The sequence below is a fragment of the Balaenoptera ricei genome, chromosome X (genome assembly GCF_028023285.1).
Source record: "Balaenoptera ricei isolate mBalRic1 chromosome X, mBalRic1.hap2, whole genome shotgun sequence".
Classification (NCBI taxonomy): domain Eukaryota; kingdom Metazoa; phylum Chordata; class Mammalia; order Artiodactyla; family Balaenopteridae; genus Balaenoptera; species Balaenoptera ricei.
Window position 1 is genome coordinate 58,548,565 of NC_082660.1, and position 18,718 is coordinate 58,567,282.

At 40.6% G+C, this 18,718-nt stretch overlaps 1 protein-coding gene across 10 annotated transcripts in view; it reads right to left on the reverse strand.

The window, feature by feature from the left end:
* Positions 1-114: 114 nt before the first annotated feature.
* EDA2R (ectodysplasin A2 receptor) overlaps positions 115-18,718 on the reverse strand; it is a 142,006-nt gene continuing 123,402 nt past the window's right edge. For 4 of the 10 annotated variants that reach the window (XM_059910162.1, XM_059910163.1, XM_059910160.1 and 1 more), the window contains 4 exons: positions 13,507-13,592; positions 11,705-11,869; positions 10,268-10,453; positions 115-8,896 (listed from right to left, as the gene is read on the reverse strand). In XM_059910162.1, the coding sequence (XP_059766145.1) occupies positions 8,514-8,896; positions 10,268-10,453; positions 11,705-11,869; positions 13,507-13,592 (820 nt within the window). In that variant the 3' untranslated portion in view covers positions 115-8,513. Of the gene's footprint in view, positions 8,897-10,267; positions 10,454-11,704; positions 11,870-13,506; positions 13,593-14,145; positions 14,325-18,718 lie in introns of all 10 variants that reach the window. The other 6 variants (XM_059910157.1, XM_059910154.1, XM_059910158.1 and 3 more) reach the window with 4 other exon arrangements.

Consider the following 18,718-nt stretch of genomic DNA (forward strand, 5'->3'; position numbering starts at 1 on the left):
AGATTATTTCTGGCAATGCAGGTGTTTGGAAAGTAATCAAATTGTTAAACCAACACCAGTCTACTCAGATCGATGATCACAGAATATTTTTTAAAACAGTTTTATTGAGGTGTATTTTACATATGATAAAATTCATCCATTTCGAGTGTGCATTTCAACAATTTTTATTTACTGAGTGTTGCAGCAATCATCGTAGCTCAATTTTAGAACATTTTTATCCCCAAATAAGATCCCTCATGCCTATTTACATTTACAGATTTTCCTTGACTTACAACCGGGTTACATCCTGATAAATTCATCATATTTGAAAATATCCTAAGTGTAAAATGCATTTAATACTCTTAACCTACCAAACACCACAGCTTAGCACAGCCTGCCTTAAATGTGCTCAGAACACTTACATTAGCCTACAGTTGGGAAAAATCATCAAACACAAAGCTTATTTTATAATAAAGTATTGAATATCTCATGTAATTTACTGAATACTGCACTGAAAGTGAAAAACAGAATGGTTGTATGGGTAGAGAATGGTTATAAGTGTATCAGTTGGTTACCTTTGTGATTGCATGGCTGACTGGGAGCTGTGGCTCCCAGCATTACAAGAGAGTATTAGAGCACATATTGCTAGCCCAGGAAAAGATCAAAATTCAAAATTTGAAGTATGTTTCCTACTGAATGTTTATCACTTTCACACCATCATAAAGTCAAAAAGTTGTAAATTGAATCAACATAAATTGGGGACCATTTTTAACCCCTTTTCTCACCCCCCAGCCTGAGGCAACCATTAATCTACCTTCTGTCTCCATTAGCTTGCCTATATGGAAATTTTGTATAAATGGAATCATACAATATGTGGTCTCTTGTGTCTGGCTTTTTCACTCAGCTTGCTTTGAGGTTCATTTATGACATATTGTGCGTCAGTTCAATCTTTTTAATTACTGAATATTCTGTTATATGTATACTTGACAATTTGTTTATCCATTCATCAGCTGATAGACATTTAGGTTGTTTCCACTTTTTGGATACTATAAATAATGTTTCTATGAATATTTGTGTAAAAGTTTTGTGTGTGCATATATTTTTAATTATCTTGGTGTACATACATAGTGGAATTATTGGATTATATAGTAATTCTAACTTTAACTTTTAGAGGAATTGACAGGCTGTTTTCAAAAGTGGGTGTACCATTTTACAATCCCACCAGTAAGGTATGAGAGGTCCCATTCTCCACATCCTTGCCAACATGTTTTGTTGTCAGGATCATAGCATATTAAAGATGGGAGGAACTTGATTTCTCTAGCTCTTAAATAAGATTATAGTAAAGCACAGCATTCAAAGTTAAATATTATCTCCTTAGGTGCTTCTTTAAATCCAACGAGATTGTAAACACAGACTCTGAAATGGCCAGGTAGTGCTTTTAAGAGATAATAATCCAGATGGTCTAAATAAAATATGCTTATATTTTTTTAAAAGAATATTATAGTCAAAATGAAAATACACACAATCTCTGAGAGATTTTGCAGACCTCACAAGACATGTGCACAGTCCTCTTAGGGCATGGAACCTGTTTTAAGAAGTATTAGTTTAGAACTCAAGAAGTTCTAGTAGATCTGTAGCCCAGAAAAAAAGATAAATGTCATAAGCAATTCAAAAATATAGAAGGAGAGCTTGGACTATAACCCAGACCTCTTGGGTGGCAAGTCAGTGGATCCTACTATCCCTGGTGATGGACCCACTGATAAGAAACACATTTCCTTGCTGTACTCACTGAGCAAAGACACACCAGCCAAATGAGGCACCTTGTTATTTGAAAGTAGAGGAATAAACAAGGTGTTTGGATGTATTTTTCTTTATTGGCTAATATGAAATATTTCCAGAGCATCAGAAATAAAACATAACTCTGCCAGTAGCCACATATGCATATGGCTCAAGATTGAACAAAAGCTCTATAAATAACCAATTTAGGAGGGAAAAGTAATTAAAATTTACCTACATTCAATGTAAAACACCAGAGACCTTCTTAGTGAGGTGAGCAGGGGGTTAGGTGCATAAGAGATTATCTTCCCAGTATAGTAGGGTTTGTGTTGTGGAGAGGGTGCTACAGTATTGACACTGTTACCAAGCCTGGATCTGAGAACCTTGGAGGAGAAAGTTGCTCTCCTAGGCTCCTCCCTGTCAAAATCCAAATCCAGATATACAGAGAAGAAAATACGAAACCAAAAATCTAAACTCATCCTCAGTAAATACCTCCCCTCCCTTACAAGCAAGAACAACTTTCTTTTGCTAGTTCAAATATAGACAACTCAACTATTTTCTAGTCTTAGGGACATGTTGAAAACTTTTCTGTCACATGTCCTTTGTGCTTCCACTGACCAATAACCCCCAAATAGAAAAGATACATGAAAGCAAGTCACTCAAAGATGCCCATACTTTAAAAGCAATGAAATATTTAAAAACCCTCCCCAGGAACAAATGCTTGAGTGTGACATTTGCCATGGCCAAGCAGCAATTATAAGGAAAAAAAGCATGCTTCACCTTACCTCTACCCAAGATATCTTAAAAAGCAAAGTAAAACATTTCCTTAGTTCAATTACTAACCACAATTTTTTAACTTCAGAATGAAAGTTAGAACCAAGGTGATGCTGGGTATGACTTGGGATGGTCACACAATGTTCATACCATGAGGACCTTGCTCCTTGTTGGCACACCTGTGCACTGGGGTAACCCCAGAAACCAAGGCTGTTGTCTTAATTGCTACAGAAAATATCATTGCTAAGAAGTTATTCTGGGCTGGGTATTCTAGCCAGGAAGTTTCTTGTCTTGGATGGGGCTCACAATGAGCTTTGCAGTAATTGTGTTTATGGATATACCATTGGGGAATTTTGCTACATGATTGCTGTTTTTATCTGCAATGTTGCCCTCAGTGCCACTGTGGTAACTGTACCATCCTAAAGCAGTTGTTAAGGGGAAACAGTGGAGAAAGCCCTGGTCTGGGGATCAGGAGACTTGGGTCAGACTGATCTCTGGCCTGACAAGCCACATATCTAATATGAGCTGTTTTACTTTTCTTCAAAAGGGATATAATAACATCTTATTCAGGGGTTTGGGAGGATGAAATGAGACCATAAACATAAAAGAGCTTTGTAAATTATAAAGTCTAGAGCAGGCACAATGAATAAGGCTGGCTGTAACATTTTATCATAATGTCATTATGACTGTGACAAAATCATTACCTTTGCGATAGATGCAGCAGTGTTAGACTTGGGCTTGAACCACTGCCAGGCACATGGTGACCTTTGAACACCTAAGGCCTGCCCAAGCTGAATCATCTTCTGTTTGGATACTAGTTCTTGCCCTACCAGAAGCTGCAGACATGACTAATTAGAGCCAGTGAGATAAGAATAAACTGTCCCAGAAAGAAAAGAACAGAGAACCTAAAGGTCAAGGCCTAAACACTTGGCTCACACATATTTGCCAATACCTGTGTTAAGTCAGGCTGCTTGGTGCAGGCTAGTAATTCAATTGCTTCTAATCCCCAGTCCAGTACAATGGGGCCTATTTACTTTTTCCCAGGTGCTTTTAGCACCCTGACCAATGGGTTGTCCCAGGAGCCCTTAATCAATGTTTGTAGATGAACTGTCCCTAAAGATGCATTTAATAAAATCCTGAAAGCAGAGGTTTTGTGGTAGAGAGCATTCATTTGCCAGGGCTAGGACCTAATGAAGTTCACATGATATTTAATGTACTTAATTAACCACCAAGTACTTGTTGGACAGAACTAGCTGTACAGGCCTCAGAAAGCCAGATAATAAAGAAGAATACAGCCTCCAAGTTGCTTGTTCCTTCCTGGTCATGAGATGTATAGGTAAGAATTAAAGCAAAAACACACTTCGGAAAGAATCAAATGGAAAGGGGTGGTGGGAAATCTGAGATCCAACTGACATGTTAATAGAAAGCGGCAGTGGGGCTCCCTTCCTCTACCCACTCAGCTACTCCTAAGTATATTGGAAGGTATCTTTGGAGGACTGCTGGGAGGTAGTTTGGGGAAATCAGGCCCCAGAGGGAAGGTCACCTTGGCTCAGAGATTTTCCGTAAGGTTCCAATAGGGCAAATTCCAGCCTGGTTCCCTGCCGGAGGTGGAGAGTTATAGCACTTCAAATAAAGGGTGAGGCCCAGGAGATCCACAGGGAAATTATTTGCCCTGCCCTATGCTGCAACACAGGACCATCACTCTTCAAACATGCATAAGATCTTCCAGCTAACCCAGGGAGTGTGGTGAGTCTAGAGGGACCTGGAAGAAGGGAGGGGAAACCTTGTAGGCCATAGGAGGTAAGAGCTATAGGGGAGAGTAAAGCCAAAAAAAACCCCAAGAAACAAAAAACAAAGAAACCCTCTCCATCCTGGGTGTGGATGAAGTCATGTGCTATTTTTCAGTGGAAGACTACACTGCTGCCTCCGTAGCACTTAGACTATGGGGCCAGCTGTTTTTTTCTGGTGGTGGAGATGAATTGCCTTATTCAATCTCCTGTTTCTTCCCTATGTTCCTTAATGATATTTTAAGGGTTATTTAGGCAGTGTCTAGTGGATAGAAATAACTAGTGCCCTCCAACACCTCTGCCTGTCCTTCTGCCATAGCCAAGAGCAGTTTCTGCTCTAACTGCCCTTCCCTGGCTCTATTCTCAGCCATGGAATCCACACTTCAGTCTGGGGGTGGGAGTGTGGAGCAGGCTGCCTTTCCAAAATATGAATTGCTTTGGGTAAGTTACTACTTCTCTCTAGGACTCAGGTTCCTCATCTTTAAATTAGGCATGTATGAATGAACTTTTTTAGACTGTAAAACACTAAAGTGTTATAATTGACAGACTTGCTCAAATATCTGCAATCTACCTGGGAGAGGCTTTTAAAGATGGGATATTTGCCCCCCTCCCACCTCTAAAGTTAAAGTCTCAAGTCATTGTCCAAACTAAGATCAGAGACTCTTAAATTGAATAGAGGAATATAGGAGGGAGGACAAGTAGGATGGATACTCCTACTGGCTCCAACCTTTATACCTTCTTTCTTACCCCCAGTGGCAAAAGGAGGTAAGATAGACAGATAGAAAGAGTTTTGTCTGACCTTGCAGCTCTTCTCACTTTTTGATCTCTTGAGAGACAGTGCTGAATGGAAAGTCTCTTACCTTTCCACTGGGGTCAGATCTGGCAGAGAATATACATCCAGGCTGGCTACAGGGTGGGAGTAGGGGAGCTGATGGGAGGGGGAGAGAATAGGTTTGGTATTGTAGGCAAGGATATTACCTCATTCACATTCAGGCATAAGGGCCTTATTTGTCCCTCCACCCCTTTTGCTTCCAAAAAGAGTTGTTTTCTGGAACAGATATGCCAGAAAAGCTACTACTTTAAAACACTGTCTTCTAGAAAATGAAGATTTCAAGATATTGGAGAGGACCCTAGCCTTGATAATTACCCCATACATTACTGAGTGCAGTCACCTTCCATTTCTGAGCCTCAGCTTCATCATCTGCAACCTGGGGATGGTAATCCTTGCCCTGCCCACCTCAGGGTGTGTATAAAGATCCAAAGAGATGATTGCTGTGAATGCATACTGCAAACTGTAAAGTGCAGCACATATACGTAGTAAATTCCAGCATTCCCACCCTAAGATACAGTCTTGGTTTTCACAAATTAAGTCACATCCAACATTCTGGAGTATATAGGTTGCTCCCAAACAAAGGAGATAGTTGCTCTACTCATCTGGGCAAGTTTTCTTTCAAAATCTGTCCCACAGTGAGGGAGTGGGTATCAGCCCTAGTAGCCCATTATGGACATAAGGGAGACTTAAAAACAATCCATGGTGCCCACATCTGAGCCTTGATGTTCTCATCTGCCCTGTGGCATCAGCCATGGAGAGAGAAGTTCCACTTTATTCTGAGAAGCATGTGAAACTGTTGGTGAGGGCTCAGCAATTGATTGGTTTTTCTCTAAACCAAGAAAGCACCAATAGTCCCTGAGCAGCCCTAGGGCAGGCTTCATTGAAAACCTAAGCTCCTAAGTGTCCCCCCCCCCTAGATCTCAGGGATTTCATGGCCATCCCAAAGATGAAAGCTCTGAGCTCTGAGTTTGGCCCTGGGGATCTAGAGGCTCAGCCTTGGGCTTAAGAAGACAAGGCACCAGGAAGGGACAAAGGAGGCAAGAAAAGAAGAGAAATAAGATAAAAGGAACTTTAGGAAGTATCATTTTAAAAGTCAAAAAGACACTGAGTTGGATCCCAACTAAAAAAGGTAAGAAACCTATAAGTGGAGAGGAAGACCCCAGGGGGCAAAGGGGTTAGCTCCGTGATTGTCACAGCCACAGAAGTCTAAGAGATGTGTGGGGAATCAAGGTTTCAGGCCTCTCCTAAGATGTGTGTAGGTGTGTGTGTGTGTGTGTGTGTACTGGGGAGGGGGGGCAGTGCGGAGGAGAGAAAGGGGGAAGAGTTTGATTTTGTCCCTAAAGTGCTAGGTCGATGTATCAATAGGGTACTGAGAGGCTCCTCCTTCAGGTTCACCTGACCAAAGATGCAGGCAGTAAAACTCTACCCCATTCATTGCCATCCCCTCCCCTCCTCTCTATAATCAAGCTGAGCTAGGAACATGTCTGGTAGTCCCATGACTGGGGAATCTGGCTCTCCAGGCTATCTAGGATAGGAAAGCAAAAAATGCTGCTGGTCAGTCTCGGGAAAATGATGAAGAATCAATTCTTTGGTGGGATGGGATAGGATGTGCCCCGTCTGTAGAGTACAGGCTGTTGTGGATACCACATCCCATGCCCCTGCTGCTGTTGTGGTATAGGAACAAGGCAGGAGAGTCCAGGGAGAACAACTGGGCTGCCAGGAGCCCAAGAGACCTAGGGAGGGAGCAGAGCAAGTTAGAAACCTATGGGGCAATCTCACTAGCTCCTTTCTCTTCCCATGCCTCAAAAAAAATGGTTTAGGCCAGTGGTTAGGGTACAATAGCAGAAAAACATCACTTGTGTGGGGTGGACATGATGACAGTTCTACCCTACTCTGTGTTGGTGAGACAATTCCTCATGAAACTGGGTTCAGTTTTAAGCCCCCCATACTTTAAAGGAACCCAAAGTGGTACTTTCCAGAGAGGAGATGCTATCTTTAGACTTCTTCAGGGCTATCACAAGACACAGGAAGCAGATGAGGTCTGTGTGGCCCAAGGAGCAGAGCAGGACCCAAGGGTGGTTATTATAAGAAGACAGAAAGTTTTTCTTTACACTGAGCTCAAATCCACCAGTCATAGCTGCAATACATGTTGGGCAGTAGTGAGCTCTCTGATACTGTAAGTATGTGAGCAAGGATGACATAAACACTTCGTGGGGATATTATAAAAGCATGGATTGGAGGAGCTGGAAGGGAGGTTGGCCTAGATGACCTTGAAGGTATCTAGGCTGACCGGTTTAATAGGAGTCTTGGCTTTCGTCTACATATTGTTTATATTTTCTTAGGTAAGATATAGGGAGGGGGAGTCATTGGGGGACCTGGACAATATCATAGCTGGAGAAATATGGAAATGGGGGTGAAAGTAATTGGTTAGTTGAAAAATAGGAATCCACCCCCATGCTTCATACTGCCCCTTGTTACTTACTTGGAGCTCCAAAACCTGGGCTCTAACCCAGTTCTGCCACTGACATGCTCTGTGACTTTAAGCAAATCACTTTCCCTCTCTGCGTCTCAGTTCCTGCCTCTATAAAGTGAAGCTAACAAACCCTGACCTGCTTACCACAAAGGTATGTTATGAAGACCAGACGAGTGTAGTGTATATGTAAGGATGTATTGGGTTGGCCAAAAAGTTCATTTGGGTTTTTCCATAAGACATTATGGAAAAACCCGAACAAACTTTTTGGCCAACCCAATATAAATTGTGACCGGGGGCAAGGGAGGGAAAGACAAACTAATATGATTTAAACACCTCTAATGCATTAGACACTGTAAAAGGCACTTGCACATGCATTTCTCATTCAACTCTCACAATATAAGGTGAATAGTATTTTCTACTTTTCACAGATTAAGGACCTGAGACTCAGAGAGGTGAAGGGATTTACACAAGCTTCACACAGATATTTATTAAGGAATGGAGGTAGATTTGAAATATAAGGCTTCTAGGTGCCAAGGTTTGTATATTTTCCCACTGTACCTTGGTGCTTGAATACATGATGGGAGATAACTGAATATAACTATTAGACAGTGGGGCCCTGAGAGAGAGTGCAAAAAGCCAGGATAGAAAAACTGGTGTCATGTCAACCTGGCCAGTTCCTTGACAACTGTAGGCTCAGATATATGATGTATGACTGACTGGCTCAAAAGATTAACATTATCACAGTTGTCCCTCCATCCACCAATGTTCCTAGCTTGATGTTCCTCTGACACTAGCCCTACTGAACAACAGTACTCCAAGGGATAATTCCTTTTGGGGGTGGTCCCCAATTTCTGGTCTTTCTACCCTACCTTTCCAGCTCACCTCAGTAGAGTTAAAGGCTGGGTACTTCAAAGGGTACAGTGAGCTCCAGTCTGTCTCCAGAGCTTTCAGCTGTGTTCCCCCTCAAGGTCTCAGCTCCAGTATAGGAAGCAGAGCTGGAAAACTTTCGCAGGTCCAGCTCTGTGCATTCGATGGGAGTGTGGACCCAGTGGAAGTGACTCTCTGAGGCACAGGAGGCCAAGGTAAAAGACTCCTGTGTGGGGAAGCCACGAGTCGAGCTGCAGTCGTCATCCAGGATGGGGTTAAGTGCCTGGGTCTCAAAGATGCTTTCACTCAGTGGGGACTCAGGACTGGTCTCCTGGCCAGGTGGCATGGGGAAGAGAGATTCCTCCTCCGCTGCCTCGTCAGCCTCATACTGCAGCGAACCTCCTGAAACTTGAAGCAGAAAGCCACTGGGTCACCCAAAGGTAGGGGTTCCTCTCAGCGGGGCACCTGGTCCTGAGCACAAAATCAGGAAAGATCTGGGAACTAGTGCTCCCCCTCCCATCCCTGGGAACCAGAGCACCTAGCACCAGGCTGAGGTGACACAGATGAGAAACATATTTACATTGAGGTATCAGATTGAGGCTACCTGGTGGTGGATCAGGGAAAATTGTCAGTTTCTCCAGAGAAAGAGAAACCTTTGTGGGAAGCAGGATTTTAACAACCCCCACACCAGACATGATCTTTATTCCCTGATGTTATGCTTGTGTATATGTTGTGTTATATGGCAAAAGGCACTTTGCAGGTGGAATTAAGATTATGGACCTTAAAATGGTAGGTTATCCTGGATTACCCAGGTGGGCCCAATGTAATCACATGTGTCCTTAAAAGGGGAAGAGGGAGGCAGAAGAGTCAGAGAGAGTATCAGATATGTGAAAGGAAAAGGACTTGACTACCACTGCTAGTTTTGAAAATGGAAATGGGTCATAAGTCAAAGAGTGGGTGGTGTCTAGAAACTGGGAATGGTCCTCAGCAGACAGTCAGCAAGGAAATGGAACCTCAAACTTATAACTGCAAGGAACTGAATTCTTCCACCTTTCTGAATGATCAAGGAAATGGATTCACCTCTTGAGCTTCCAGAAAGGAATGCAGCCTTGGCAACACCTTGATTTCAGCCTAGTGAGACTCTGAGTCGAGATCCAGCCAAGCTTACAAAGCTTCTGATCTATGGCAATGGTGAGATAATAAATGGGTGTTGTTTTAAGCCATTAAATTTGTCGTAATTTGTTCTGGCAGTGATAGAAAATTAGAACACCTTTCATGCATAAGTCTGATTCAGCATCAGGTTACAAACTGAGAGCCTATGGGATGTGTGTTGGTTTTACCCCGGCATTGTGGTTGTGGTAGTTTTTAATTATAACTCAATGCCATAACTTAAAACTATTTCATATAAAAATCCAGAGTTTTGGCTTCTCTTGAAAATTCAGAAGATCTTGAAACATTGAATATTCCTACATGGTAACAAACAGCTGAAGCTGAGTAGTAGATTCCTCTTTAGACAGGGGATGAACTATTCAGTTTGCCACAGTCTCTACTCCTCTCTAATGAACCTTATATTGGATCCAATTCACATATTAATCTCCCTTATACAACCCTAGTATGCATGTAAGTTAGTGACTCCTGATAAACACCTCCTGATAAATGAGAAAATGTCTAATCTTATTTCCCCTGTGGAGACCCTGAGGGAGCTGCCTGCCCTCGTATCCCCAGAAAAGGGTACTGCATTATTATCTTGAGGACAGAGGAGGAGCAGAGAAGCGTTACCCATTTCTCTTCTCCTGAGGCAGGAGGAGGGAGACAGGCAGCTCTCAGATGTTGCCTCATCTTCTTCTTTCCGGGCCCTGGGGCCCAAATGCTTCATTGCCCATGTTTCATGCCCATGCCCAGGGACTGGGCAACAGCTCTTATCTGAGAAACTGGCCTCCAAAGTCAGAGACAGGATGATCCACCCTGAGCCACAATGTTCCAGGAGACACCAGAGAGTAGAGGAGAGAGAATTAGAGCTTGAGAAGGGTCATAAAGGGATAACAGTGTTGCCCTTGTGCCCTGCATCCCCTGAAATTCTAGATTCATCTCCACTTCAGTGAGAGGTAGAGCCAAACATATCTTCTAGGCTTTTTGAAGATCATCTGGCAGACCCTAGATCCAAAGTGACCAAGGTAGGCCTATATAAGCAGGATCTTTCCACACAAACAGAGAGGTTGCAAAAAGTTCTGTTGCTTTGGGCCCAGTATCCCGTGGGCTGAGGAGGAGTCCTTAGCACCTGTGTATCTAGTAGAATGTATCCTCCTCTTTCCTTACTAAATCAACTCCGCTTACTAGCTTGGGTTCCTATTTTGGTGTTTCTGCCTAGCTCTCAGCTCCCTTGATGGCACTGAAGCTGCACTGAACCTCAGTACTCTTGACTAAAGATCTAAACCCTTCTCTGGTCTTGGCCAGCCACCATCCCGCCTCCCCTATATCTGCCCTCAGTGACCTGGAATTCCTGTCTCACATTCTTGGCTAATGGCTGCACTTGTGCTGAAAATAGATCATGATGTTACTCCTGATTTTAAATATGACCTTCCATCTAAAATTTCATATGGCCATCTCCTATGGGCTGGGCCAGACCTCTGGTTATAATTATTATCTGAGGAAAAATGTCTAAGTTTGCCAATTCCTCTGGACATTGGGCTCTCAGTTACCCACATTTGGTATATTACTATACTGATAACCATTGCCTGAGACCTCACCCACTTTTATTATAGTCATGTCTCATTCCAGCCAGCCTTCCTCCTTTCCTGACATGCTCCAGAATGTATACCTATTAGTAGATATAACTAATTGGAAAAGAACTTAGAAATCAACTCCATCTCTCATTTTAAAGATTAAGGAGAAAGAGGCCCAAAGAAGCTAGATGACTTGTCTAAAGTTACACAGTGATTTAGAGTTAGATTGGACTAGGACTTCAGATGCCTTTCCCAAGGGTTTTCCCATAATGTTGTAGCCCTTTATGAATCACCACACCTTAATGAACCAGGTCCTATAAACTCACAGGGTCAGCCTCAATCATCTCTGAAGTCCTGTGCATTCTATTGCCACCCCCAGATATTTCAGCACTGCAGGGAAGGTCCATTAACTCTCAACCCCAGGAAATTCCTCTCTTCTGCTAGTTAGAACCTTGTTCCTGATTCATGTAATACGTGAAGCAGCTACCCTTACCACGCTGGCAATTTCTGTTGAAGAACTGCTTGCAGTAGAGGAAGAAGAGCCCCAGGAAGGCCAGGGTAAACACCATGAGCAGACTGCTCACCAGTGCAACAAGTGTGACCTCCTGAGGGGATACTGTGGGTACATCTGCCTTCACTAAGCTCAACTGGAAGGCACCTGTGAGACAAGAAAGTGGGGGAGGTCAGTCACTGTAGGTAGTCAATAGTCACCCTGACACTGGGCCTGGACTTCCTCAGGCCAGCACCCTCTCCCCAGGGTCTTCCTCAACTAGGGCTGCTAAACTGGTTCTACTTCTTTGTAGAGCAGGGAAAAGTATAAAGAACAAAGTGGAGGAACTAGCATATACTGCTGGTATGGTATAAATTAGTATAGTTATTTGAAGATGCACATATCCTGTGGTCTTTCCGTGTCACATTCAGTTATATAACCTAGGCAAATAGAAACAAACTAAAATGTTCATCAGTAGGGCACAGGATAAATAAATCATGATATAATTCTATGATGTAATATTATTATATAGCATTTAAAATAAAAGACCTGTATGGATTAATATAAATAATCCAGAGAGGAAAAGCAAATTGGAGAAAGAGAGTATATAACTTGATATCATTTATATAAAACATTATAAAATATAAAAAATAGCATATAGAATATATTGCTTATGAATATATATATATATATATATATATATATATATATATAAATAATACAAGTAACAAAATATGGGTGGAGAGTATGGCAGAGTCATAGTGCTCACCAGTTATCCACATGCTTCTCTGCATTTCCCATACACCCTTGTAGTAAGGCCATAAGAGTACTTCTGGCCAATGGACTGTGAGTGGAAGTAATGTGTGTCACTTACAGACTGAAGTAGTTAAAAGCCAGTATGTCTCCTCTATCTCATACCCTGTCCCATCAACCTGGAAGCCACATGGTTTGATGGTATAGTTACAAGACAGAGTAAGATCTTTGCATATGAAAAATAAACTTTTATTGCATGAAATCACTGAGATTTGGGGGTTTGTTACTGTAGCATAGCCTACCAACAAGATACACACAATTTCATGATAGTGGTTGCCTTTGGGGAGGTAAGGAGAGAATGGAACTCAGAAAGGATCAAAACACAAATTCCACGAAACCTGTGGAATCTTCATTTAAAAAACAAATCTGAAGCAAATATGCAAAATTTTAAGATTTATTAATTATTGATGCTCTGTAACTGAGCATTTTTATTTTTATATTTTTCTGCATTTAAAATATTTCTACATGTTTGAAATACTTCATGTTTTAAAAAGATATCAATAAATTAAAAAAATAAGTGAGTAGACATATAGTTGGTAGATAGACAAAAATGATAGACAGATAAATGGATAGTGATATGGGCACAGACTAGATCCTAGTACTTCATTCAGCCTTTTACTAGTCCTAAGCATTAGGGACTCCTATAAACTTCAAATAAATAATCCACAAGTGTACAAATGTTATAATCTACAAAATGCTTTCTAACCTTATTTCACTAGAACTAGGCAGCATCCCATAAGGTATGAAGAACAATGATTTTCATGACTTACATTTTTTTTCAGATGAGGGAAATGAGGTTCAATGAGATTCAATGATTTATAGAAGGTTACACAGATAATATATTGCAAAACTATTACTCAAATCTAACCAATTCCCTTGCCAATCTACCCTATAGGAAGTAGTATGAGGAGGTAGAGGAAGTCTTTACTATGCTGTCTTGCTGTCACCCAATGGATTGGGGAAGAAAGGGGAGAAGAGAACTGGATACACACACTGAACCTCAGAGGTGGGGGTCTGCTTCGTGCACGGGATACACTCTTGATCCTGCAGGCCTCCAATACGTGTCTTTTGGTAGAACCTGTAGTCAGAGCAATAAGAAATGGCAAGGTGATCAAACAAGCAATGTACTTGGATTGGTCCTTCTTGAACCATAGGCAGCTTCTAAGAGTCTTGTCCTCCAGGAAGCCATCACTCACTCTGACCCCTCGTGAGTTCTCTGCCTCTATGTCTGATTCTGACTCAGAGTCCCAGATGCTCCACCTCTTCCCCCATTCACCAAACCCTATAACCAAAAGGGGAACTAGTCTCACAAGAGAAGGAAATACTGCTTTGACACCAACTGCTTCCTAATCTCTTTTAGGTCTACAGTGAGATTTACCTTGAAACTTGGCCCTGAGCTAAGCATGCCAGCATGATAAACCAGCTGTTTAGTACTCATCTGTAATTGACTGTGTGCTAAGTACTTTATAGGGGGATCTTGAAAAAATACTGCATCTCCCTCATGGGAGCTTAAACTCATCGTGATATGGACAGTTAGAATACTTCAACTAGGCCCTGAGAGGTAAGGATGAGGGAGACCTCCAAGGGCTAGAGAATGCCCAGAAGAGCTTGGCCTTATAGAGCAGGCTCACCTGGGCAGACAGTCCCCACAGACGGCATTAGAGGTAGCTGTACAGTTCTCCTTCTGGATACGATTGATGACAGCACAGGTGATGCAAGTCTGACATCTATGGTGGCCCCAGCTGCTTTTGTATCTGCGGGGAGGGCAGGCTGTGCAGTATGCATCTCCACCTTCTCCATAACCACAATCCTTCAGTAAAATGGGAGTCACTAACATTACTCTACAGAAACTTGGAGAGAGGATTAGCTATGGGACAAGTGGACATTGTATGGAGTAGCATTTTACAAACTGCAAGTTGCAACCCATTACTGAGTCATGACATCAATTTACAGTCATAGGTTAGGTTATGCTATTGTAAAAAAGTAAACTCCAAACCTCAGTGTCTTAAAAGAACAAAAATTTATTTCTCACTCACACTATTTTGCTTACCAGAGATTTCCTGGGGGCTCTGTTTTACATTATACTTACTGGGTTACCCAGAGTGACGGAGGCTTCATCTTTGTGCTACCATGATTGGAGCATCAGAGAAAAGAGAATATTGTGATCTGTGCACTGGCTCTTAAAATCTTCCCCCAGAAATAACTCATTTCATTTTGCTCACGTCCTTCACCACACACATCACCTGATCATTAGTAACTACAAAAGTAAAAGAAAGTATAATTCTATAATGTGCCAGAGCTGGGGAGCTGGAAATATTTGACAATGAATGCTAATCACTACCTATCTTAGTATTGTTTTGTAGAACTTTTACAGATGAAATATGTAAGTATGTGTTGGGTTGTGATGAAAAATTTATTTCTTACATTTTACTGAACTATAGTTGACTCACAACATTATATTAGTTTCAGGAGTACAACACAGTGATTCAATATTTTTATAGATTACACATCATACAAAGTTACTATACTATTGACTGTAATCCCTGTGATGTACATTACATCTCTGTGATGTATTCATTTTATAACTGGTAGTTTGTACCTCTTAATTCCCTTCACCTATTGGGCTGTCCAAAAAGTTCGTTCGGGTTTTTCTGCAGGATGTTAGGAAAAACCTGAACGAACGTTTTGGCCAATCCAATATTTTGCCCCTACCCCTACCCTCCTCACCTCTGCCAACCACTAGTTTGTTCTCTGTATCTGTGAGCCTGTTTCTGTTTGGTTATATTTGTTTATTTGTTTTTCAGATTCCACATATAAGTGAAAACATACAGTATTTGTTTTTCCCTGTCTGATTTCACCTATTACTCCACCCCTCTCCTCTCTGGTAACTACTAGTTTGGTCTCTACATCTGTGATTGTCTCTGTTTTGTTACATTTATTTGTTTGTTTTGTATTTTTAGATTCCACATATAAGTGAAGACATACTGTATTTGTCTTTCTCTCTGACTTATTTCACTTAGCATAATACCATCTAGATCCATCCATGTTGTTGTAAATGACAAGATTTCCTTATTGTTTATGGCTGAGTAATATTTCATTGTGTATATATATATATACATATATATATGTGTGTATATATATATATACCACATCTTCTTTATCCATTCATCTGTTGATGGACACTTAGGTTGCTTCTACATCTTGGCTATTATAAATAATGCTTCAATCAACACTGGGATGCATATATCTTTTTGAATTAGTGTTTTCATTTTCTTCAGATAAATACCCAAGAGTGGAATTGCTGGATCAAATGGTAGTTATATTTTTAATTTTTTAAGGAACCTTTATATTGTTTTCCATAATGGTTGTACCAATTTATATTCCTACCAACAGTGCATGAGGGTTCCCTTTTCTCCACATCCTCTCCAACATTTGTTATTTCTTGTCTTTTTGATGATAGCCATTCTGACAGGTGTGAGGTGATACCTCATTGTGATTTTGATTTGCATTTCCCTGATGATTAGTGATGTTGAACATCTTTTCATGTGTCTGTTGGCCATCTATATGTCTTCTTTGGAAAAATGTCTATTCTGGTCCTCTGCCCATTTTTAATTGGGTTGTTTGTGTTTTTTTGATGTTGACTGTTATGAGTTATTTGTATATTTTGGATATTAACCTCTTAGTGGACATTTCATTTGCAAATATATTCTCCTATTCAGTAAGTTGCCTTTTTGTTTTGTCGATGTGCTTTGCTATGCAAGTTACAGACAATATCACAGAAATACAAATAATCATGAGAATACTATGAACAATTATATGCCAACAAATTGGACAACCTAGAAAAAATGGATACATTTCTAGAAATATACAATCTTTTAAGATTGAATCTTACTCTTGGAAATGCTCAAACATGTTTGAATGAAGATGGTATAGAGGAAAGATGAGTGATCCAGCTGGATATTGTCTCAGGTCTGGTATTGACTCAGTGTGATCTGGCTAGCCCCTCTCCATTTCCAAGCATCAGAGTCCCAAACATCTGAGGATATTAAAATAAATGGTCTCTAAATATTCTCCCAGCTCTGGAATTCTAACCTAGGAACAAGGCTCCTGCCTGTTATATCATAGCTCTTTGTCAAAGACACAACTCTACTTAACAAGGGATATTAGTTATTTGTTTGTTGTGGAAGAAGTTGGCTGGTTGTTCACTAAACTCACTGACCTTTCTTCCTGGGAATACCACTTGTCAACATTTTCTAACCCCACACAAGTCTGTAGGGCCATGTGTCTAATTTCTAGCCAATGGAATATGGATAAAATGATGTATGCGTCTCTCAGGCCTAGCTCAACAAAATACTGTCTTTTTTCTTTATACTTATTTTATAATTAAAATATCCTTAATTTTCTTTATGCTTTGATCTTCTGGCACACAGGGACACCCAGAGAGATGTTGGAATTAATATATTAAAATCAACAGAGGACATCAGGGATATGGAGGAGGCAGCAGCTCTGAGCTTTCATTCCCTCACAGAAGTGTAGCAACACAAACAGAAACTGTCAGAATCAATGTTGTCAGAACTCTGGGAAACAGTCAAACATTTACAACAATGAAGCAAATGTTGAACCAAGGAAAAAGCATCTTGAAAATTATAGGAAAGCTTTGTGCCATTTTTACTTGCCCTTACTGCACCCCTCTCCCCAGCAACAGTCCTAAAGTGAAGGCAGTCTTAAATTAGCAGCAGCCTGTGTACCTAGTGTGAAACCCTCACCCCTAGTTCCAGAGTAAGCTAAGCAAAACTTATTCAAAAATTATTGTGTATGTCTATTTTAACCTGTTATCTGAAGGATAGGATAGATACAAGGTGCTCATCTCTGTTTCACTCAATTCAGAATGCAGGCTGGAAAATGGGTGGGCATTTGTTAAAAAATTTTGCAAAGCAAACTAATAAACCAGAGGTGCCTGGGACAAGAAATTATGGGTGGAGACATATAATAGACTGCTTAAGTCTGGAGCTAAAGCTGGAGAAGATTCTTTGGGAAATTAGGACATTCAAAAGCACCAATATATATGGGGGCAGTTTAGAAAGGCCCATGTATGTCCAGAGCAAGACACATGACTAGAAAAATATGGAGAAGACCCAAAGTTTACACACCGACTGATACATAGGCTAAGTGCCAGTTTGGCTAAGTGTTGAAGTAGTGCTTCAGCACAGAGCCAATGTTCAAAGACTGGGAGAGATATGTGGGTTTTTTGGTTGCTACTGCTGTTGTTTACTTTTAACTGCTGGCACTCAAGGAAATTCCTGTCAAAATATTAGCTGAACAAGATCCATACAGACTTCAGTGATCACATATGACAAAGAATACAGTCTTTGCACATATAGTTTGGTTAAAACACCTAAACAAATGGACTACCACAGCCATCATCAAATAAAGTAACAACAACAGAAAACAGCTAAATATGGGGAAGGGGGAGAATCTGATTTCCAGTTACCACATTATAATTAAAACAGTTTTCAACAACAACAACAACAAAAACACAAGGCATAAAAAGAAACAGGAATGTATGGCCCACTTAAAGTAACAAATAAAATTGACAAACTGTTCCTGAGGAAGTCCAGACATCAGACTTACTAGACAAAGACTAAAAAGTACTGTCTTAAATATGTTCAAAGAAAAACATAGACAAAGAACTAAAGAATATAAAGAATATAAGAAAATAAATGTATGAAAAAAATGGGAATATCAAAAAAGAAAAATTGTAAAAAGGAACCAAACAGAAATACTAGAATTGAAAAGTAAAATAACTGAAATTAAAAATTCACTAGAAGAGTTCAACAGCAGATCTGAACAGGTAGAAGAACAAATGATGAAACTTGAAACATGACAGTTGAAATTATTAAGTCTGAGGAGCAGAAACTTAAAAAGAATGAAGTAAGTAAACAAAACCTAACAGACACCATTAAGTGGACCAATATACACATTATGGGAGTCCCAGAAGTAAGAGAGAGAGAAAGATAAAGAAGCAGAAAGAATATTTGAATAAATAATGGCTGAAATTTCTCAAAATTGACAAAAGACATGAATAACACATCCACGATGCTCAACAAACTTTGAGTTGGAAAAACTCAAAAAGACCCATATGAGACATAAACAAGATGTGGATAACCAAAGACAAAATGAAAATCTTGAAGCAGAAGGGGAGAA